The 24,256-nt window shown below is 38.0% G+C and overlaps 1 protein-coding gene and 1 long non-coding RNA gene across 2 annotated transcripts in view; one reads left to right on the forward strand and one right to left on the reverse strand.

Moving 5' to 3' along the window:
- The window catches only part of LOC306648734, a 56,796-nt gene that overhangs the window by 12,230 nt on the left and 20,310 nt on the right, over nt 1-24,256 (reverse strand). The window lies entirely within an intron of this gene.
- On the forward strand, nt 6,190-24,248 carry ZNF283 (zinc finger protein 283). Its single transcript, XM_079119003.1, has 5 exons — nt 6,190-7,704; nt 9,185-9,285; nt 14,229-14,316; nt 16,607-16,733; nt 19,935-24,248. The coding sequence occupies exons 2-5, from the start codon at nt 9,254-9,256 to the stop codon at nt 20,609-20,611; spliced, it is 924 nt and encodes a 307-aa protein (XP_078975129.1). The 5' UTR covers nt 6,190-7,704; nt 9,185-9,253; the 3' UTR covers nt 20,612-24,248.

A 24,256-nucleotide genomic window follows, 5' to 3' on the forward strand; every position in this document is an offset into this window, starting at 1 on the left:
CCAAGTCCATAGAAGTTTGAACACAATAAAACTGAATTATAAACTGCAGATTATATATTTTCAAACACCGGCATCATAATTACCAGAATAATATTCTGGGCCAAAACAAGTATCTGTAAATTTCAAAAGGTTAATACAAGCTGGGTGCTGTAGCACAGGCCTGTCATCCCAGCAGCTCAGGAGCTGAGGGAACAGGATGGCGAAGTTCAAAGCCAGCCTCAGCAAAATAGAGATGCTAAGCAGCTCAGTGAGACCCTGTCTCTAAATAAAATACAAAATAGGGCTGGGGATGTGGCTCAGTGATCAAGTGCCCCGAGTTCAATCCCCAGTACCACCCCACCAAAAAAAAAGCAAAAAACAAATCAAATATATAAAGCAATGTATATTTTCTTAAGCCTTTAGAATTCAAAACAGGCATTCCTCAAATGTTTCCAATATAAAGAGTAAATACTGAGAAACTATAGTTCAAAATAAATCAGAATAGAAGCCACAAAATTTTTAACTGAATGATAATGAAAGTATGACATATCAAAGCTTTTGAGGTACAGTTAAATCAATGCTAACAAAGTCATTTTTGGCTTCAAACGTATGTTTCATAAAAACAATATGAAAATCAATGGTCTACCTCAAGAGGTAGAAAGATGGGTGGAGGATATAGTTCAACGTTAAAATGTTTTTTAGTATGTAGGAGGTCCTGGGTTCTATCCCCAGCATTGGGGTTGGGGCGAGGAGAAAAGCAAATTAAAGTAGAACATCCAAAAAAAAAAAAGAAGACATTATTTAAAAAAAAAAAAAAAAGATATATAAAAAAGAAAAAAGGAGTATAGTCAGAAGTTATGTCATTGGAGAGGTGAATAAACCTCTAGGTACAATAAAGTAAAAACTGTCAATTATCAGGATATACTTTTTGTTTTTTTTTTTTTTTCCTTTTTTTGTGGTGCCGGGGATTGAACCAGGGCCTTGTGCAGGTGAGGCAGTTCTTTAGTTCCTACTTTGCCAAAAGTTTATGTCAGGAATAATTGTTGAATGTTATCAAATCCTAATTTTATTACGGAATAATCATGAAATTTCCTTGAATCCATTTTTGGAGAGTAGCATATCTAGATTTCCTAATGTTAAACCAACCTTGCATTCCTAGAAAAAGTCCAATTTGAATTTAGTTTTTCTTTGTCTTTTTTAAAAAAGATTGCTTCTTAGAGCAGTTTTAGGTTCACAGCCTAACTGAGCAGGTGCTGGGGTCAGGTGGGGGGGGATGCCCATAAACACTCGGCCTCCACACAGGCATTGCCTCTGGCCTCCCCACTATCAACACCCTGCCTCAAAGAGGTAAATTTGTTACAATCAATGAATCAGCACAGACACAGTTGGACACATTTTAACCTAAAGTCCATAGTTTACAGCATTCTACATTCTATTGGTTTGGATAACTGTATAATGCCACGTATCCACCATTATAACATTATAGAGAGTAGTTTCACTGCCTCAACAATCTTGTATGCTCTGCCTATTCAAACCTCCTCTCCCTCTTCTCTGGCCACTGCTGATATTTTTCCTTCCATAGTTTTGCTTTTCCAGAACATGAAATGGTTGGTATCACACAGTATGTAGCCTTCTCATCTAGTAATGCACATTTGAGGTTCCTCATGGTCTTTTTATGCTGTGATAGCTCATTTATTTTTAGTGCTGAATACCACTCCATGTATGGATTTACCACAGTTTATTTTTCCATTCACCTACTTAAGGACATATTGGTTACTTTCAAGTTTTGGCAATTATGTGGTGGGGACACCTGAAATCCCAGCAAACTGCAAGACTGAGGCAGGAAGATTCCAAGTTCAAAGCCAATCTGGGAACTTAGTTAAGACTCTGCCTCAAAATGAAAAATAAAAAAGGAAATATGACTCAATAGTGGAGCACCCCTGGTTTCAATACCTAGTACACTACATTAAAAAAAAAAACTCAAGTTTTGACAATTATGAATAAAAATGCCATAAACATGCACATATAGATTTTGTGTGGACATGTTTTCAAATAATCTGGGTAAATGTCAAGGAGCGCAATTGTTGGATTGTATAAAAGAATGCCTAGTTTGTAAGAAACTGCCAAACTGTCTTCCAAAGTGGCTATACCCATTTCTCACTGCTAGCAGCAATGAGACTTCCTGTTGCTCCACATCCTCACCAGAATTTGGTGGTGTTAGTTTTTTTGGGTTTGATCTATTCTAATACGTGTGATAGTATTTCATTTTACTTTTAAATTCTCTAATGACTCGTGATATTGAGCATCTTTTCAAGTGCTTATTTGCTAATTTTGTATCTTTTGCGAGTTGCCTCTTTAGATCTTTTACCTATTTTTAAATCAGGTTTTACATTTCTTATTGAGTTCTTTGTATATTTTGAATAATAAAACTTTGTTTGAAATGTCATTTTTCCCAGCATGTGGCATGTCTTCTCATTTTCTTGACAGTGACTTTAACACGGAAGCTTTTAATTTTAATGAAGTGCAGATTTTTAATTATTTCTTTTACAGATCTTGCCTGTGGTGTTGTATCAAAAATAATTGCCAGACCCAAGGTCTTGTGTGCAGATAGATTTTCTTCTCTGCAATGTTCTAGGACTTTTATATTTTTGCATTTGCATTTAGGTCTTTGATCGATTTTGAGTCACTTTTTGTGATGGGTATAAAGTTTATATCTGGGTTCTTTTTCACATGTGGATACCCAACTGTACCAGCATCATTTGTTGAAAGGACTACCTCTTCTCTATTGTACTGCCTTTGCTCCTTTGTCAAAGATCAGTTGACTATATTTACATGAGTCAATTTCTGAGCTTTCTGTTCCATGGATCCATTTGCCTGTTCCTTTTTTATCCTTTGGCAGTGTCAGGGACTGAACCCAGGGCATTATGCATGTGAGGCAAATGCTCTACAACTGAGCTATACACCCATTCCCATTTGCCTATTCTTTTGCCCACACTATCTTGATTACTATAATTTTATAGTGAGTGTTGAAATAACTTAATGTTGGTCCTCTGATTTTTTCTTCTCCTTCTATTTTGTGCTGAGTACTCTGGGCCTTATGTGTCTCCACATAAGCTTTAGAATTAGTTTGTCAATGTCCACAAAATTGCTGGGATTTTGACTGAGATTGCATTGAATCTAGAATCAAGTTGGAAGAAGTGGCATTTTGACAACATTTAGTTTTTCTGTGTGAACATGGAATTTCTCTCCATTTATGTGTTCTTTTTTTGATTCATTTCATTAGTCTTTTAGTTTCCCTCACAGATCTTGTACATAGTTTGTCAGAGTTATACCTAAGTATTTCATTTTGGAGAGGAAATATTAATAATAGCATGTCTTTAATTTCAAATTCTAGTTGTTGTTTTTGTGATTGACGTTTCCACGTTAATCTTACATGACGAAACCCTGTTATAATCTTATGTTCGTTTCAGGAGTTTGAGTGTGTATTCTTTGTGTGTGTGTGTGTGGCGGGGGGAGTATCAGGGATTGAACTCAAGAGGCACTCAAACACTGAGCCACATCCCCAGCCCTTTATTGTATTTTATTTAGAGACAGGGTCTCATCGAGTTGCTTAGGGCCTTGCTGTTCCTGAGACTGGCTTTGAACGCATGATCCTCTGCCTCAGCCTTCAGAGTCATTGGGATTACAAGTGTGCACCACCATGTCCAGCCTGTGTGTGTATTCTTTCAGATTTTAAATATAGATAATCATGTCACCTGTGAATAGAGACAGTTTTTATTTCTTCTTTTCCAGTCAGTATACCTTCTTTTCCTTTACTTGTCTTATTAGCTAGAATTTCCAGTATGAGGTTGAAAAGGAGTGATGGAAGGAGCATCTTTGCCTTTTTTACTGATCTCATCAAAAAGCTTCTATTTCTCATCATTAAATATGATATTTATTGTAGGGTATTTTATTTTGGTTCTTTTGGTAGATATTTACCAACTTGAGGAAATTCCCCACTATTCCTAGCTTGCTTTTTATCATGAACGAGTACTGGATTTTGTCCAATGCTTTACTTGTACCTACTCATGTGGTAATGTGACTCTTTTTCAGTCTGTGGATGTTATGGATTACATTAACTGATTTTCAAATGTTGAACTAGTCTTGCATTCCTGAGAAAATTCCACTTGGTTGCGGTATATAATTCTTATGCACTGTTGGATTCAATTTATGCAGATTTTTGCATCCGTGTTCATGAAAGATACTGATCCATAGTTTCCTTTCCTTGTAATGTCTTTGGTTTTGGTATTAGGGTACTGCTGGTCTCACAATGTATTAGGAAATGTTTTCTCTATTTTTACCTGAATGAGATTATATAACTTATTCCTTAAATGTTCAGTAGAATTCACTAATAAACCCATCTGGGCCTGGTGCTTTTTGTTTTGGAAGGTTGTTAATTTTGTATCTAATTTCTTTTATAAATATAGGTCCATTCAAGGCTATTTCTTCTTATGAGAGCTTTGGCAGATTGCATCTTTCAATAAGTCAGTCCACTTCAGTCAGGTTACCTAATTTGTGGGCATAAAGTTGTTTATAGTATTCTTTCACTTTTTTAATGTCCATGGAATTTGTAGTGATATCTTCATTCATTTCTGGTATTAGTAATTTGTATGTCTATTTTTCTTAGCCTGGCTAGAGGTTTATCAATTTTATTTATCTTATCAAAGAACCATTTTTGGTTACACTGGTTTCCTCTACAGTCATTCAGTTTTCAATCTATTTCTTTTCTTCTGCTTACTTTGGGTTTAATCTGCTCTTCTTTTTCTAAAGTGGAAATTTAGATTACTGATTCTGATTTCTTCTTTTCCAATATATGCATTCAATGTCATGCATTTCTCTCTAAATGCTGTTTTCATTGCATCCCACAAATGTTAGAAGCTGTGTTTTCATTTTCATGTAGTTCAATATATTTAACCATTTCTCTTGAGATTTCATCTTTGGCCCATGTGTTATATAAAAATGCATTTGTTACGTTTTGTCTCTTGGGTTATAGTCACTTTGCATTTGACTTTGTAAACTGTGAGAGATAGCACCCTAATTTTTGGTGGGCATGTTTTATTTCTAGATTTGTTTGCTACTGCACAGATATTAATAAAAGACATACTACTGAGTTTGATGACTAAGAAAGTGTTTTAACAACTTTCAGATGTGATGAAGCCAGTATGGTGAAATAAAAGAATTTTGGAGGAGATGGGGGTGAAAAAAGGTCAGAAGAAGAAAAAAAAACTGCATCTTTTTTTCAGAAATACTTAGGGCTTCCTTAAAAAAACTGTAATAGAAAAGGAACTTTATACTCTTCCTTAATACCACATACATTCACTGTTCATCTTTTTGTTGTTGTTTGGTACCAGGGATTGAACTCATGAGCATCTGACCACTGAGCCACATCCCCAGCCCTATTTTGTTATTTAGAGACAGGGTCTCACTGAGTTGCTTAACATCTCTATTTGCTGAGGCTGGCTTTGAACTCATGATCCTCCTGCCTCGGCCTCCTGAGTCACTGGGATTACAGGCATGCACCATCACAACTGACCTCATCTGTTTTTATCTCCATTCCAAATAGAACAAAGGAGACTGTCAGAAATGTCAGAAGCTCAAATTTTGTCAAAAGTGACAGTTGCAACAGAGAAATCAGGCCCTGCCTATAAAATGGCAGACTCCTTTTGTATATTTAGAATGTAACAAAATGTGTTATTACTTTTTAAAATAAGGGGGGTTGGGGCTGTAGCTCCTTGGTGGAGCACTTGCCTAGCACTGGTGAGGCACTGGGTTTGATTCCTAGCACCACACAAAATAAACAAATAAAATAAAGGGATGTGGTCTATCTACAACTCCAAAAACATTAATAAAAAATAAATAAAATAAAATAAGGCAAGTAGTTATCTGGTGAACAAATTATGTAGTCTCAGAAGAAGGGGAGCCTACCTCGGCCACTCCATGACTTCATGCTACTTTGATTTCTTCTTTCTTTATCAAAGTTTACTGATTTACAGTCTTTCCAGAAAACATCTTTGATTCATAATAAAATACCTAAATGATATCAGATAAACTGTAAATTTTTCTGCATCTTAAATTTGATGCTGCATCAAATTTAACCCAACTACATTTTATAGATAATGTAATTGCAGCTTATTACTGCTCACAATCACAATTTTCCACATAGTTGCCAAGAGTCAGGTAATCAAATTCTTACCAAAATAGATAATACTGAACAGATTTTTTTTTAAAATTCCAGCTGCACAGTGACTCATTTTCATAGTCACCATGATATGCATACCAAGAAAAACCATCTCACAAATACTCAAGTCATCTTTGGTTACAGATATAACATAAAGAATACCACAGACCTCTTCAAGTCTCTCAGTCTTACAGAGACGTCGCACAAGTCCCCACAGTCATTACATCCATTCATGACCACTTGTGGCCTTCCATCAGCGACACATAATCTCTAACACAGAATGCTTCACACCGAAGGAAGCAAAGACTAACAAGGGCAGAAACTCAGAAATTAACCCACGAACATAATTCCACACAGGGTCCCCGACAGGGAATTCACGAGCTCAGGGCAAGACACACCCATCTGTTCAACTGCCAGACACGCTCCAGGCGTTTGCACCCAGGTAATCCCGTGGTCTCCCTTGGGGATGCCCTGCTCCCTCGGGTCTAAGTCCCCAGGCGCCCCCATTTCCGTCTGCACCCGCTCTGGACTCCAGAATGCGTTCCTCCGCCTTCGCTGAGAACCTCTGACTTCGCCCTCAACCACATGAAAGAAACGGAGCCCTCAGGCTCGCTCAAACCCGGAACAACTCTCCAGCGGACCGTTAGTCCCGGACGGATTTGGAGAAAGCGCTCCTTGACGCGCCATCCGAATTGCATGCTGGGAACATTCCTGCCGCCCGCACTCCCACTTCCGAGGAACCCCGGCTGCGGACTACATTGCCCAGAAGCCTGCGGGGCACAGGTCTTTGAGGGGCGGGGTGAGTCTGCCTACAGAGAACAAGTTCTGTGATCGGGTTCCCAGCCTCGGAGGGCTTGCCTGTTCTGATTTCCCATAAGCCTCCATGTCCACACTAACCTCGGTCTCAGGGTCCCTTTCAAGTGTACTCAAGGATCTGATTCCACGCGCCAAGTTGGTCGCGTCCGAGGAAGTAGTCAGCGCCCGGTGACCGGGAGGGCTCAGCGAGCTGCAGCCGAGGCGAATCAGAACTGGCAGACCGTGAGTGCGGTCGGAAGAGTGACCGGGCGATGGGGTGTGTGATCTTATTCGAAGGTCTGGTTTACTTTGGCCACATGCTGTCTTTGAGCCTGTCACAGTTAAAAGACCTCAGAAAGTCTGAGTCCTTGAGCAAAGATTTCAAATAAGAAGAAAGAGAATTTTAGATCTGCAGGTGAACTCACGACAGGCTCCTGGAAAGATATGATAGGAAGTCCTGGAGATAGGATCCTAAAAGAGGTGCCTCGAGGAGCTCTTTGGGAACCAGCTACATGTTTCAGAGCCGTTTGCAAGAAGACCTCTTCAGACATCTGAAGGCAGATGTGACCCTAGAAGATGTTTTGTTTTTATTTTTTCAAGTTTGCTCTTGGAGAAATGCTGGTGTCTCATGATTCCTGCTTTTTGACCAGTGTTTCCAGGTTCCTAAAAAGCACCTGGAGGAGGAAGAATTTTTTGCATATTTAGAAATCAAGGTGAGTTTGTATTTTCTTTTTTTCATATATTACTTTTGCTTGGTCAGAAGAACATTTACTTTCCTTAGCTGGAAATATCTTGACTAGTATTGTCAGGCTGGGTCTCCCTTCTGGTGAATGACCCACCATGTCAATACACACAGTCCCCTGATATCCCTCTTGGATTATTAACTATCTGTTCAAATCCTTTAGTGATTTCTAATGTTATAGAAACATACCTCTTGGAGATTCATGTTAGGGCTTTATTTTAGAATATGATTAGTTGATGAGATTAGTATTTAAGTAGTATTGTGTATAAACAAAAAAAAATCTTTTCCACAGTTACAATTTTTAAGGCAAGGCGAGGAAGGAGGGTTTTAAAGGAAGGCAAGATTTCAGCAGACAATATTGCCTGCTTTTAGGGGTAGAAATGGGATTGAGCTTTGAGTATAGGGATTTGTGGTTTGCACCAACGAGGGTAGGGACTTTCAGATAATCTGTAGGTAAAAATCTGTAATGATGTCAAGTATGAGTTGTTTCGGGTTCAGCTTTGTGTGATTTATGAGAGATAGTACGGTGTTGTGGGTAAGAGTAAGGGTTTCTCTAATCCTGGCTCTGCCTGTTATTAGCTACGTGGGCTCCGGACAGTTGAGTCAGCTCCTATCTATTCGCCTATTTGGAGCATTTCTTGGAACACAATCGACTGTGACTCTTGACACATCTACAAAATTTAGACAAAATAATATCTACCTCATGGGGTTGTAATGATCGAACGAGTTAATATGTGTCACTTCTTAGAACAGAGCCTACCCCATGCTATGGGCGTACTGAATGTTAAGAGTTATGATTCTAGATCATTCTCCATCAATTTTTATAGATCAGAAGCAACAGAAATATGAAGTTGATCGTGATAATTTAAAAAATTACCAGACACTCAAATGCTCTAAGACAGGAAATCTTAGAGTTTCTTATTCCATTGGTAAGCTTCCTGGTGACCATAAACCTTTCAAATTTAAGAGCAATTTTCTTGTAAAAATTTGTAAATGTGTTTTTGTAAGTGGGAAAACATGTCTATAATTTTATGAGACTGTCCAATGTTCAAAAAGATCTAGCTGCATTGGTCTGGAACAAAGACTTCGGGAGCTAGGAAGGACCATATATAAAATTCACGCCCTTTAATATGGAAGTAGTTAAGTAAATTGCAGCATATCTTATGATGAAATATTATGCACCTAATAAAAATTGTGTTTATAAATAATCAATAAGGAAAAACATAAATAGTATAATATTAAGTAATCATTATAGTCATGAATAAAAATACTCAAGAACATAAGTTATATTTGAATCCCATCCACTAAGGGTTTTAAAAGATTTTTCAAGGACTATATCCAAAAGTTATTTTAATTGGTAATTCAGTGAAAGAGAGTTATAGCAACACTTATTGAGCATCTGTTGTATACCAAATACTGTTCTATTTATGTGCATGTGTTTTCTTCCTCAGACTTTGAAGGTGGCTTACCTACTTCATGTCGATTGACAGAATTTTGACAGTGAAAGTGTCATTGTATTAATGAGGGACAGCTACAGGACGCTTAAGAGCTGGTAGGTATAATTTGTTTCACTGATTTTCAGTGTTAGTGCTGTTTTAGTTCCTTTAAGGACTGACTATACCCCATCTATCATTCAGCTGATTACATTTGGAAATGTCTTTATATTTCTTATTATGGAATTAATGCAAAAAAAATTAACAATCCGGGAGATATAAAGAGAAAGAAGTTAAAATTACATCTCTAGAGTTAATCATTCTTAATATTTTAGTGTATTTTTATGCAAATCTTTTTTTCCTATGAGCTTATGTCTGGTTTTGTTTCAGCAGAATAAAATCACAGTAATTGGTGATATAAATGAGTTGAAGGCTCTTTATACTTAGTTTAAAGAAGAAATCTAGGGCTGGGGAGATAGCTCAGCTGGTAGAGTGTTTGCCTTGCAAGCACACAACCCTGAGTTTGATCCCCAGTACTGCAAAAAAAAAGAAAGAAAGAAAGAAAGAAATCTAATCCAGATGTGGGTATTATCTTAACTACATAAACAGAGAGGAAAAAGGAAGCATCAGGGATTCCTTTCCTATTTGAAAACCTTCAGGTACTTCCAACATTTACGATTATAGAAATGCCATTTAAAAATTACCAGGCTCCTGAGTGTCTCCATGTGGTTTTGTATTTCCATTCGGTCATTTCATTGTAGCTTTCTGTTATGAAGTCAGTTTCCCTCAGAACCAGCATTGCATTGAGAGCTCCTTAATGGGAATACTAGATGGAATATATGACTATCTTTAATCTACTGCATTGTTTATTAAAATAATAATTCTGTGAAGAAGAAAAATTAATTACCAGGGCAACACAGATGTTTGGAAATTATTTTAAGGGTTACTTCCACATAAAATAGTAATGATCTCCAACATTGTTATTTTACAAAAAGTTTTACTAATAAAATTGTCAAAGACAGATATTAATACTTGAAGATAAGGTAAGAAGGACACAGATGTAAATATTCAAGTAAACCGAAATTTGCTTGGTAGAACAAGATCGAACCTCTGGTTAAGTTCTTACGTTAATCAGGTTGTATTTTATTTTATTTTGAAAATTTCTTTGCCGTGCTGGGGATTGAACCCAGGACCAGGAGCACATGCTCGCCCAGTGCTCTACTACTGAGCCACGTTCCCAGCCCCCAGGTTCTATTTCATGAGCCAGCTTTTTGATCTTCTAGGAGGAAGGTATATTTCCTGAGAACCTGTTTTGCTCATGTTATTATTTAGGAGGAATAGTGGGCTCAAGGCCGACCTTTAAATTTTAATAAGCATTACCAAAAAGCCAGCCTAAGAAGCATTCATTTTATTATGAACAAAATAGAAATAGTGTTCTAAGGCTTCTTTTTTATTATAATGGGATAAGGTTTAGTAACATCCCTCATCTTTAATAATAATGGCTAAGGCTTATATTTAAGCAATTATTGTGTGCAATTCAGGATTTCATATGGATTTTATGACTTAATCTTCAATGCAGCTTACTGTAGTAGACACTGTTCTCATCCCTCATTTATTGACGAGGAAACAGAGGTGTTGGGAATTGGTAACCATCAAGCTCAGATTCATATTCTGAGTTTTTATCTTAATTCCAACATACATATGTGCCCAACATTATGCTACAAAGTAGCCTGCCTCAATAAGGAATTGGTCATGCATATCTTTCTTCATCAATTAATATTAGCCAGTATCATAACTAATGAGAGTGTAAGGGGTCATTAATTATTAAACATTTAGCCTACTGTTAGATAGCTTCTAATTCTTGGTTTTCTGAAAATATTTTTGGTTGAATATCTTTGTGTATATCTTGAGTACTTCACTGGCTATTTTTTTTTTTTTTGGTAGTTATAAATGGACAGAATGTCTTTATTTGTTTATTTTTATGTGGTGCTAAGGATTGAACCCAGTGCCTCACACATGCTAGGCAAGCACTCTGCCACTAAGCTACAGCCCCCGTCCTGCTACATTTTGTTATTTTACAAAAATGTTTTACTAATAAAATTGTCAAAGACAGATATTAATACTTGAAGATAAGGTAAGAAGGACCCTTGTCCTAGGTACATTTCTAGCAGTGGAATTGTGGGCAAAAATTTTTCCCAAATACAAGATCCTGTAATAGTAATATTGGGAACATAACATGTTTAGAGTAAGTATAAGGCAGCTAGCAACAAAAGCCAAGAGGCAATCCAGGTGACCTGCCTTAGGAACTCACCAGATGGGTTAGATCATGACCAATTTTATGGAGGCAAATGGAATTTTTTCTGTAAGCCTTACACCTTTTAGTTTTTAGTTTTTATTCTACTGATGTTAGCTGCACATTGAGTCTACTAGGATCAACTGATTTAGCATTTACCTAGAGGTTCTCATGTCTAATACAGGTTCAGATGTTTAAACTGGTCTGTCAAGAAGACATGAAAGCCGGGCTGGGGTCCTGGCTCAGTGGTAGAGTGCTGGCCTAGCGTGTGAGGCACTGGGTTCGATTCTCAGCACCACCTACAAATAAATAAATAAAGGTTCCACGACTAATAAAAATATTTTTAAAAAAACATTAAAAAAGAAAAGAAGACATGAAAGGAAGTGGAATCAAGATCTCATCAGAGTATCTATAACATTGCTTGGGGATCAGAAAGCAGAGGTTGAATGTTTGTATCTCATGTGGAAGCTAGAGAGCAGGTCTGGCACTGGAATAAAAAAAGGGGAGGATCTCATGAAAACAGAAGGGCGACCAATAGAGAAGAGGAAGGGAGAGAGAGGGAGGGTGGAGGGGAGGGCATGGGGACACACTAGGGAACTAAATCTCTCAAATTGTGCTATGTCCATGTACAAATATATTACAGTGACTCCAGCTTATACATATAGTGATAATGTACTAATGAAAATAATAACAATGATCATAGAAGGAGATCAGTAGAGTTGAACAAGTGGATCAGGGAGAAGAAGGAGGGGAGGGAAGGGAAGGTACTGGAGAAGGAGATTGTATCACTGTGGCATCGGGAATCCCAATATTACATGTAACTATAAAGTATCAATGAAAATTATAACATGTACATATTAACCATGTGATGTTTCAGTACATTTATACATTAGCAATGTTTAAAACCCGATTAAACACATCTCTTTTTACAAAATAGTACAAATCATGTTTAGTCCCCTAGTTAAAAACAACAACAACAAACCTTAATTGACCTCCCATTGTCTCTAGGGTGGGCAAACCTTTCAGCCACTTTTCTAGGCATAGGTGTTTCATGGGCATATGTGTAAATCATGGACTTTGTACAGTGTATGACCAGGATTACAACAACTGAGCAGAATATCTAAACAAAAAGAAACTCATGGTCACAATAAAAACATTATTAATATATAGATGTATAACTTTCCAAATTGTTTTCATTACTGACAACTTATTCTTTCTCTACTGATCTTGTATGCTTGTATTTTATAAATGTATACACTGTATATCCTATAACCTACTTTTTCTATTGTCAGTGTATCTTTTTTCTTAGTTGCATATGGCTTTTTTTTTTTATTTACCTAAAGTCAAAGTATTAATTTTTCTCATTTACAGAGAAGTTACAAATATCTTTTTTTAAATAGCTTTTAGATGTTGATAGACCTTTATTTTATTCATTTATTTATATGTGGTGCTGAGGGTCGAACTCAGTGCCTCACACATGCTAGGCAAGTGCTCTACCACTGAGCCACAATCCCAGCCCCGAGAAGTTACAAATATCTTTTTGGGTGTATTCACTTTAGAAAATGTTAGTACACATATAGTATGACTTACTGAATAATGACTACAGTATGAAAATAGAAGAAACAAAACATTTTCAACCTATTTTCTAGAGTTAATAGCTGTTAACATTACAAATGTATGTGATTCTAGTACTTTTCTTAAGTTTGTGCATTTACATACACACATAAATTAATATATTTAATTGATACAAAAATGTACCGCACTAGTTATAAACATTTTAATGATTATACATAAGATTCAATGCATGACTGTTATAATTTGTAAAATCGATACCCATCATTGTGGAGTTATTATCATTATTTTCATGTATTATAAGAATTGTCATAAACATCCTTGCACTTAAAGCTTTTTTATGTAACTTGAACTGGTTTTCCTTTAGGAACAAACTCCCAAGTATAGAATTAACTGAGTTCAAGGATATAAATACTTTTAAGAATCTAGACATATTTTACAATGTGCTTTTCAGAAATAGAGGACTTCTTGGAATTCCACCAGCACTAAGAAAGTTCTCATTTCCCTAGGACCGCATCATTAAGGGGTCCTGCCTAATTTAACCCATGTTTTAAAATAGTCTCGGTGGTTGTTTCACTTACAATGAAAGAGCAGATTTGAATGCCACATATTTCTAGAGTTTGTTATGAGACCAGAATGAACAGTATGCAGCATGTTGTACCTGATTTTGGCTGGGTGGGTTTTCACAGTCTCCAGTGTGCAGTCTGTGTTGGCCAGATCACTCCCCGATTACCGCTTTGACAGTGTATGTTGATAAGAAAACTTACCAGCTTCACATCATGGATGTTCTGGTATGCATCAAAAAGTCAACTTTTGACTTGTGAGCAATTCCTGGTCTGTGCTGTCTAGCTCTTATGTCTTAACTAATGTTTTTTAGTCCTGAGCCCATGAGGAGGTTCTAGCTTGGACCATGTGGCTCCTTCTCAGCCTGGAGGGGAGGGAACGGTAGAAGGAAGATCTGCTCTGGGCAGGACTGAGTAGTCCAATCCCAGGTCCAGATTAGCATCCTTAGAACTAGGTGCTGCCAGAAATCTTCCTGCTGAAGAGCCTTGGGGTTTGGGATCAGAGTTTAGGTTCCAGAAATAGCAGGTGGGGTGGAGTAGAAGTGTCATGAAGGAGATTAAAGCTTATAGCAGCTTAAGCCAGGATGGGCTCACTTAGGCAGAGCTGGTCTAATTCTTCTTTTTACTTCCCCAGTTCTGGCTTTTCTGGATTCTGTGCTTCACCAACAGAGGAATCCTATGGATCATTAATTAGCTCTCACAATTCTAACACCATGAGTGATGTAAGTTGGCATTTTTCTCTTCTTGAAAATATTCTGATTTTTTGGTCACAGGGATTTTTATCCTAACCCTAAAGCTTTCTACCTAACAGAACTCCAACCCTGAACCCATTTCTCAAGTCTTCTTGTTCCAATAAAAGATGGTGCTAAATAGCCCTGTGTCCTCCCCTGAGCACCCCACTCCCTTTTGCAATCAGTCTTATTCATTGAATCTAATATTCAACATTTACTTGGTGCTTAGTCATCATATTCCTCCTCCTCTTATTCTTCCTCCCTCCTCCTCCTTTCTTTTTTTTTTTTTTTTTTTTTCCTCTTCTTTATTTTGTGGTACTGGGGATGGAACCCAGGGATTCTCCTCCACTGAGCTACACCCATAGCCCTTTTTATTTTGGAGAGAGGGTCTTACTAAGTTGCCCAGGCTGGCCTGGAACTTGAGATCCTCCTGTGTCAGCATCCGAGTTTCTGGAATTCTAGGTGTGCACCACCTCATCCAGCTCCATGTGTGCTCAGTCTTCTGTCAAGAGCAATGCTAGGGCAGTAAAGAAATGGAGGGCTGGGGATATAGCTCATTTTGGTAGAAGCAAAGGCCCTGGGTTCAATCCCCAGCCCACACAAAAAAAAAAAAGAAAAGAAAGAAAAGAAATGGAGACTTTTGAGGACAATAACTGTTTCTGTCAAGAATAACAAGATATATAATTAACAATTAGCACACTTTTCCTTGGATACAAGGAAAGCTAATAGTGGTTTTGATATCACTATCAAGGCACTAACAGGATTCATATAAAGAGGAAAAAAAAAGAAAGACTCTACATATTTTGCAAACCATAGTTTTCCTTTTTCAGGGTAAGATGCTGACTAGGGAACAGCTAGCAAAGAAACCAGTCAGGATACTCTGACCTTAGCTTCATGGTCACCCAAAAGAACGGCTTCAGTTTCATGCATACTCTGGAAGAGCTTTGGTGTTAACGGTGGCATGAGTGTGGCAGGCTGGCTTCCCTTTTGGTCCTCATCTCTGTCTCCATTTGGCCAGGTCTGCACCATTCCCTACCCCAGTTTCTCATTCCCTTGTCAAATCTGTGATGGGTTAGTGAGGAGGTTTCTGCTGGAGCACATAGAAAAACCTGGAACTTCTCCACGGACTCAAGCTTCCCAGAGATAAGACAGAATGTGGGCTTGCTTAGTCACAACCTTAATTTATGTGTGGTCGCACATTTTGTGAGGCTTTGGGGATTAGAGGAGCAGGTTGGTTCTTTCCAGGGTTTCCTTAGAGCTGAACATCAGTGTCAGAGTTCATTTGTCATGAACCAGGACATGCTGGTCTTGGGTGACATCTCTGTCACTTGTAACATCCTCTTAGGGACCCAGGAAAGTATTAGGTGACAGGTGCTTGAAGGTAAATAATGAGATGATCCTGATGTGTAAGTACTAGATGATAGTAGATTGCCCAGAATTAAGAAGATCTCCAGAAGTTTGTTCGACCTAAGTGTGTAAAGATAATGGAGTGAGAGGCAGGTGTGGAGGTGTCCAATCCCCAGTAACTCAGGAGGCCGAGGCAGGAGGATGGCAAGTTTTAGGCCAGGCTCAACAATTTAGCAAAACCCTGTCTCAAAGTAAAGTAAAAAGGAAGGGAATAGTTCAGTGTAGGGTATCGCTGGGTCAATCCCTAGTATCATCAACTGGAAAAAAGAGAATAACGTGATTAATCAAATATATACAGAGAATTAACTAAATTGCTGCTAAAATAACTTATTTATTCACTATAATGAAAACAATGTTTATGATGTAATCTAACAGGATGATTACTTGAGACTTGACAATAATCCTTAATTTAGTAGAAATCACTTTTCTAATATAGAAGACTTCAGAGTACATTTGTGGAGTATACTTGAAAAGTTTTGTGAATTTTTTTTCATATTCCTTAAAAGGGAAAGATGGCTAAGCACTTCACATTTATAAAGAACCTTATAGGTTGTAGGTACATGAATACACACACACTTTTTATTTAAGAGGAGAAAGTATAATTATTTATATATTACCAGATAGATCTTGATAGCTGAGTTATCTCACTGCATCCAGTAAGTTTTTTTCTGCTATAAGAGGATACTTCTAGAATACTGATGTTCTGTTTTGGTGACCTGGTTTCTTCTTCATTTTCCCTAGCTATATCACAGACTTCCAGCCTACTTGATTGATTCATTTTCCCTTTCTTCACAGTTTATCCTTTATACCCTCATTTTTCCTCTTGGAAATATTTTCTTAATTTTCCAAGTAATACGTGGGTTTTTGGTTTTAGGAATTGGTGACATTCAGGGATGTGGCCATCGAATTCTCTCAGGAGGAGTGGGAGTACCTGGACCCGGCTCAGAGGGACTTGTACATGGATGTGATGTTGGAGAATTATAGTAACTGGGTGTCGCTAGGTAAGGTGAACTGCCTGAAATAGTTTAGAATCTCCTCTGCAACATCACCTTTCTCCACAAGATATTATAGGGCTGTCTTCAGAGAACACAGATGAGTTCCAGGCATGTTTCAATACTTTGTTGGGTTAGAGATGGGCTCATTCAGCACCTTGATTTCCCGGACAACCCTCAAGTGAGCTTCACACCTTCCTCTGGCTTTTCCGGCAGTCCACTCTCTTCTTCAGTGACCAGGGGGCTGGGTTTGCATTGTAGGACATTTATGCCATAACCACTGTCAAAGAAACCAGGTCACGTGCTATGTTTACTTTCAGGCTTCCTATAGATGTGGTCCCTCCTCAGAGTGTGGCTCTTTTGTTTGAGGAATCATAAGAAAGCCAGAACAAAGTTAGTGAGGGAGAGACCAAGAAATTCATAAGGGAGATCAGTAGGAGCCAGATGATAGGGAGTTGTGTTGGTTTTTTGTGAGAATTGTAGATGGTTTTCTGAGTGCTTAGATGTCAGGGCTTGGTTGGTCGGTGGTAGTTTTATCTTTTTATTGTGAACTACTGCACAAATATCATCAGCTTCTTCTGGGGCTGGTTAGAATCCAGTATGTCAGGTCCTATCCCAGACCTGCTGAACAGAATCTGCCTTTACACGAGGTCTGCCCAGTTATTCTGTACACATTCAAGTGAGAAGCGCGGCTCTTTGTTATTTTCTGATCCACGTGCATGGAAAACAGCTAGAAAGTGAGACCTGACATACCCTGCCTTTTGAGAGCCTCTGCACTTTATTTAGGGGCAGATTCAATGAACAGAATTCGTTTAATAGTAAAAACATTACTTACCATAGATTTGAAATTGAAAGTTCAAACCTATGAACTTTGTGTTTAACATTTTGTTAAATCCTAAGAATGTCTCATGAAATGTGTTGTTTTTCATCTTAACAAAATAACAATAACTGTGTGCTAATATTAATAGCACTATGCTTTACTATATACCAGGCTCTGTTCTAAGCAGGACCAATACATTATTTAACCCTTACAACATCTTCAGATACAAATTGTCCCCATTTTTTAGTTAAGAATACTGAGGCACATACATTTGAAATGAATTGCCAAATCACAGAGCTGGCAGAAGGCAGTGGCAGGCACTGAACCTAGGAAGTCTGGTTCTAGAGTATATGTTCTCAACCACTGTCTGTCTGCTCTAAAGAGACAAAGCCTTGAATGAGTCTGAAACAAGGTCATTTTCTCTCCTCTGAAGTCCTTAGCAATATTGTTTTTTACTTTTATTGTAAACTTCACTGAGTGTTTTGAGCTAAGAAAATGTCTACACCATTAGGCATTTCTTTACTTGCAAGCAGACACTCCATTCCTAAGCCAGATATGACAACATTATTAGATCAAGGGAAGAGCCCTGGATGGTGTGAGGGAGAGGACAAGAAGCTGGAACCCAGGAGAGGGAGGGCAAGACAGAGGCAGGGGAACCATCACTGCAGAGAAGAGCCTCACAGGTCACAGAGGAGAAGGAGGGCCTGGGTTAGGGTTTGCAAAGTCCCCTTCTAAGGACCAAGACCTTGGAGTGAAGCCCTGAGACTTAGGAGGAAATAGAAATCTCAGTCTGAGCTACCAAAGGAATGTCACTTTTTTTTTTTCTCTGTCCACTGCAGAACCCAGGGCCTTGCACATGCTAGGCAAGTGTTATTCCACTTACCTGCATCCCCAGCCCAGGAATATCATCTTAATCCCCCATTTACCATTCTTCTTGGGTTTTTTCCTCTCATATTTCCTGCCTATTTCATGAGGAGAAGGTATTCTTTTCTATATCTGGTGCAACCATTTTATCTATATGTTGAACTTAATTGTGCATGTGAGAATGAAGGTACATATTTGTTCATAAATTCTGCAAATATTGTATTGAGTACCCACTCCTAGCCAGGCACTGCATGGGACACTACCAATACAGTCATAAACAGGATTGATAACTTGCCCATTTTCATGCCATGGTAATAAACAGATTTTAAATATTAAAAACAAAATAATTGTTGAATTCTATTTTTAAGAGTTTATTTAAGTACTTGTTGGTCTCTATAAATGTAGCTCCTTAGATTTTAAAAATCTCATTTACTAATTTTCTCCTTGGTATTCTAGAGCTATTTGGAATTGCAGAAGCATGTTAAAATTTCAAATCTGCCAAAAATGGCCATTGTAGTTCTAAATTATCCTGAATGAAAGGCTGCCACTTTGTCGGATATGCCTGGGAATTGAGACAATAGTGCATATACACATAAGAGGCTGAATACCCTAAAGAGGAAGTTGTTTGTGCCCGCAGAGCTTCCATTTAAATCAAAGCATGTACAGAAGATATTGTTTCTATGCTTGGAGGAGATAACAGCAATGTAAAGAGTGATGAAGAACATTTTGCCAACTATATGATCAGGGCAATCTAGAAGTGTGGTAAATCTCTAGTTTGTGATCTTGCCATGGAATAGGGCGTGACTCAAACTTAGATTACCGGTGGAATCCATTACAAAAATGCAGACACCAAAACCCACAATGACTCATGCCAAGTATAAGGTATCTATACAGGATTGATAACTTCCTAAAGTGACACAAAGATTTCATGTGAATCAACTACATTGGGCTCTATGACCCAGTATGCACGTAAGCCAATTAGAAAGTAGAGATCATTCCTTATCACCCAATAGATCACATACAAATAACCAGGTTTGGAAAATCAGAAACAAACTCCAGAGTGAATCAAGTCTTAAAGAGATTTTGGTGAGAGTTAAGGAAAACAAAACAATCTACATGTTACAGAAAACTTAGACCAGGTGAGACAAAACATAATCAGCTGAAGTTCATAATAGTAAGAATCTGATCACCATTAAGACACATACCTAGCAAGGGACATTGGATAACCACACCTAGGAACATAAGGGCTTGACTGATAGCTCATGTTTTGGTTTAAGAGACTATCAGCGTGGCTCATTCAAGTGATGTCTGAATTCTCCAGAAAACTATCAGAACATAAAAGCTGAAAAATAAAAGCAATTTGTTTAAAAGGAGAGATCCTTGATGCTCAGAAGTGAGTTTAGTAAGTCTCCTAATCCATTTTACTTGTAGTAGGTATTATCTTCAATCCCCCCCATTATAGAAATTTTGGTTTTTCTGGTAAAGAAAATAAAATGTGTGTGTATGTGTGTGTGTGTTTCTTTCAGATTTGGACTCAACATATGAGACCAAAAATATATTTTCAGAAAAGGACATTTTTGAAGTAATTTTTCCCCACTGGGACACAAAGGAAAAAAGTAAAACCCTGGGCCTTGAGGCATCCATTTTCAGAAATAACTGGAATTGCAAAAACAAATTTGAAGAACTACAGGAACATCAAGAGGGATACTTAAGTCAAGTGATTTTCAGCTATTCAAAATGGCCACATACAGAAAAAGTAAATCTCTTACTCAACAGGAAAGAATTCATGATAGAGAGAAAACCCTCTGTTTGTAAGGAATGTGGAAAGAGTTGTAGTCATGGCTCAAAACTTGTTCAACATGAGAGAACTCATATAACCGAAAAACACTTTGAATGTAAAAAATGTGGGAAGAACTTTGTTAGTGTCTATCAGCTGAGTGCGCATCAGAGATTTCATACTGGTGAGAAACCCTATGAATGTAAACAGTGTGGCAAAACCTTCAGTTGGGGATCCAGCCTCATTAAACATGAGAGAATCCATACTGGGGAGAAGCCTTATGAATGTAACGAATGTGGGAAAGCCTTCAGTCGGGGCTATCACCTTACTCAACATCAGAAAATTCATATTGGTGTGAAGTCTTATGAATGTAAGGAGTGTGGGAAGGCCTTCTTTGGGGTTCAAGCCTTGCTAAACATGAAATAATTCACACAGGTGAGAAAACCTTATAAATGTAAAGAGTGTGGGAAGGCCTTCAGCCGTGGCTATCAACTAACTCAGCATCACAAAATCCATACTGGTAAGAAACCTTATGAATGTAAGGTTTGTGGAAAGGCTTTTTGTTGGGGCTATCAGCTTACTCGACATCAAATGTTTCACACTGGTGAGAAACCCTACCAGTGTAAGGAATGTGGGAAGACCTTTAATTGTGGATCGAGTCTTGTTCAACATGAGAGAATCCACACTGGTGAGAAGCCTTATGAATGCAAAGAATGTGGGAAAGCCTTCAGTCGTGGTTATCATCTTACTCAACATCAGAAGATCCACAGTGGTGAGAAACCTTTTGAATGTAAGGAATGTGGAAAGGCCTTTAGTTGGGGTTCAAGTCTTGTTAAACATGAGAGAGTCCACACTGGTGAGAAGTCCTATGAATGTAAAGAATGTGGGAAAGCCTTTGGTAGCAGGTATCAGCTTACTCGACATCAGGTATTTCATACTGGTAAGAAACCCTACCACTGTAAGGAATGTGGAAAGACCTTTAATTGTGGGTCAAGTCTTGTTCAACATGAGAGAATCCACACTGGTGAGAAGCCTTATGAATGCAAAGAATGTGGGAAAGCCTTCAGTCGTGGTTATCATCTTTCTCAACATCAGAAGATCCACAGTGGTGAGAAACCTTTTAAATGTAAGGAATGTGGGAAGGCCTTTAGTTGGGGTTCAAGTCTCGTTAAACATGAGAGAGTCCACACTGGTGAGAAGTCCTATGAATGTACAGAACATGGGAAAGCCTTCACTAGTGGCTATCAACTTCATGTTCATGACAGATTTCATTCTGGTGAGAAACTTTATCAGTATGAGGAATTTGGGGAGACCTTTACTCATAGCCCAAACTTGGATCAACTTGAGAGAACTCATAGTAACAATAAGCCCTATAGATATAAAAATTTGGGAAGGCCTTTATATGGACAACTTGCTCAGACAAGAAAATTGATACTGGAGAAACCTTGTGATTGAAAAGATGTGAGAGAATATTTTTGTGTATGGACAGCTTGACATGAGAGCTTATTCCTAAGAAACCATATGAATGTGTGCCGAGCATGGTGGCACATGCCTATAATCCCACCTATGCTGGAGGCTGAGGTAGGAGGAGTATAAGTTGAAGACTAGCTTGGATAACTTGATGAGACCCTATCTCAAACTAAAAAATAAAAAGGACAGGGGTTGTAGCTCAGGGGTTGTAGAGCACCCCTGGGTTCATTCAGTTTTGGTATAGCAGAAAAAAGAGAAAGAAACCCAATGAATGTAAGGATTATGCAAAAGCTTTTCCTCCAGTGTGTAGACAATTTATCTGTTATCAGCCAATCCATACTAGTGAGAAACATTTTGAATATAAAGAATATGAAAAGAACCTTTAGGCTTCTGTGTGATCTTACTGAACATCAATTTACACTGATGTGAAACCATTTTAATGGAAGACATGAAGATATTTATTCATGGCACAAAGCTGATCAACACCAGAGAGTTAAACATGTTAGAAGCTGGGCACGGTGGCACATGCCTATAATCCCAGTGGCTTGGGAGGCCTGAGGAAGGAGGATCATGAGTTCAAAGCCATACTTGGCAAAAGCAAGGTACTAAGCAACACAGACCCTGTTTCTAAATAAAATACAAAATAAGGCTGGGGATATGAGTCAGTGGTCGAGTGCCCCTGATTTCAATCCCCAGTACCAAAAATAAAAAAAGTTAGAATTACTTTAAAATGATAAGCAATCTGGGAAGAATCTAAACTTAATTCAGTTCTTGCTGTGCACCAGAGAATTCATATTGCTATGAAATTCTATGAATGTAAGGAATACAGGAAGGCGTATATTATAGAGTACATCAGAAACTTCATCCAAATGAGAAACTCCTTGAATTAAATTGCAGGAAGACCTTTAGACAGGTACTGCTCAAAGTATTTTCCAGAGACTACTGCCAGTCCACAGAATTGTCTTCTGTCCATCCTGAGATAAATGCAGAAAATGAGAGCAAATATTTGGATGTTTTTTTATAGCAGTTTGGTATTACCATAAGTTTCATCATTTTATGAAAGTATTAGCCCATAAACTATTGGAAATTAAAAGCAAAAAGTTTGTCCTTCCCAAGTAATAATTTTAGAAATAATATTCATACTTTTTTAAAAACATAAGTTAGTATGATTGAATTCAAATAAGAAATCCTTCATTTGTCAGGAACTTTGGATTATGCAGAGGGGAATGAGGGGAGGGGTGGGGCGGTAGGGATGGGAAGGACAGTAGAACAAGACAGACGTTATTACCCTGTGTACCTGTAGGGAAAAAAATTTTTTTTTTTTTTAATTTAAAAAGCACTGCAGCTAAATCACAAATTTTTAAAAAGCCTTCATTTTTCACCTTTCTGATTTTAACAGCAAATGTTCAAAAGCAGCCAGTGAGGGGATCACGATTTTCTTACATTTATGACAGCATAACATAATTTATACCAGATGTGTTCATTTAGTGAACACATAGAAGCCTACTGGGACAGTTCAATCTTCATTAAACTTTAGCAAATTTATGCTAGATATAGCCCTGTCAGGATAAAAATATGGGAAAACCCTTACCAATGACCTTGTCAATTCATGCTTGCCATCTCCTCCTCACTACCTGCGGGACCCTGGGCAAACTGCTTATTCTCTTTGGGCACCATGTTTAAAATGCTATGAGATGGTAACTATCTCAGTGCTGTTGTCGAGATTGGATGGATTTAGTTTGCATCAGATCCATGGAAGAATATTTGTTTCTTATGGTGAATTCGTTTCTTTCCTCATGGCGAAATTTACTATGTGCCTCTGCATTTCATATCTCTCATAAAATGAAGTTAGAGCTATAAAGACTTAAGCATATTTTCCTGGGACTCATTATACAGATCATTATAGATAGTGATCTGTACTTCATATTGCAAAACGTCAGAAACAGACAATATCCATTTTCCCCACTGTTGGCAATACTGTATCATCATTTGATTAAAGAATTACCTGTTATTAAGATATACCACTGGTAGGATTGGCAAAACTTGACCAGATACTCTTGAAAATGTATAATTATATATTTTTAATAATTATAAATCAGAATACATCTTAAAATCAATGGCTCTTGAAGTCACTTTCAACCAGGTGGCTGTCATGACTTAGTGCTGAAAGGGATTTAGGATAAGGAGAGATACTGAACCTTAAGGGAAATGCCACAGGTTATTGAGATGCTGGAAGCACAGCTGTAAATCTTGAGCTTGAACAACCTGACCTTAGCCTGTGCCCTTATACAATGAGGAAAATTTTCCTAAATAAGCCTATGTCTTCAGTGCATGCTGAAATTCTTTTCTCTCATTACATCAAGAACCCACTGGTGGGCTGGGGATATAGCTCAGTTGGTAGAGTGCTTGCCTCCCGAGGCCCTGGGTTCAATCCCCAGCACCAAAAAATGTTCAACCTTCTCTGTGGGAACTCCTCAGACCCTTCTCCAGAGACATCTATTCTCCCATGCCAGTGCTGGCATCAAAGCATATCAATTATGAAATACAGTGTGCCTTTGTGTACTCACACAGTTAAAGTCGGCCCTTTAAAAATTATTTCCA

This window comes from Sciurus vulgaris, assembly GCF_902686455.1.
Source record: "Sciurus vulgaris genome assembly, chromosome: 17".
NCBI lineage: Eukaryota > Metazoa > Chordata > Mammalia > Rodentia > Sciuridae > Sciurus > Sciurus vulgaris.

Excerpts from the sequence above, each read along its gene's own strand:
- ZNF283 (XM_079119003.1), top strand. The coding sequence starts at position 9,254 with ATGAGGGACAGCTACAGGACGCTTAAGAGCTG. Across the intron at positions 9,286-14,228 it reads TACAGGACGCTTAAGAGCTG|TTCTGGCTTTTCTGGATTCT; the intron begins GTAGGTATAATT and ends TTACTTCCCCAG. Across the intron at positions 16,734-19,934 it reads TAGTAACTGGGTGTCGCTAG|ATTTGGACTCAACATATGAG; the intron begins GTAAGGTGAACT and ends TGTTTCTTTCAG.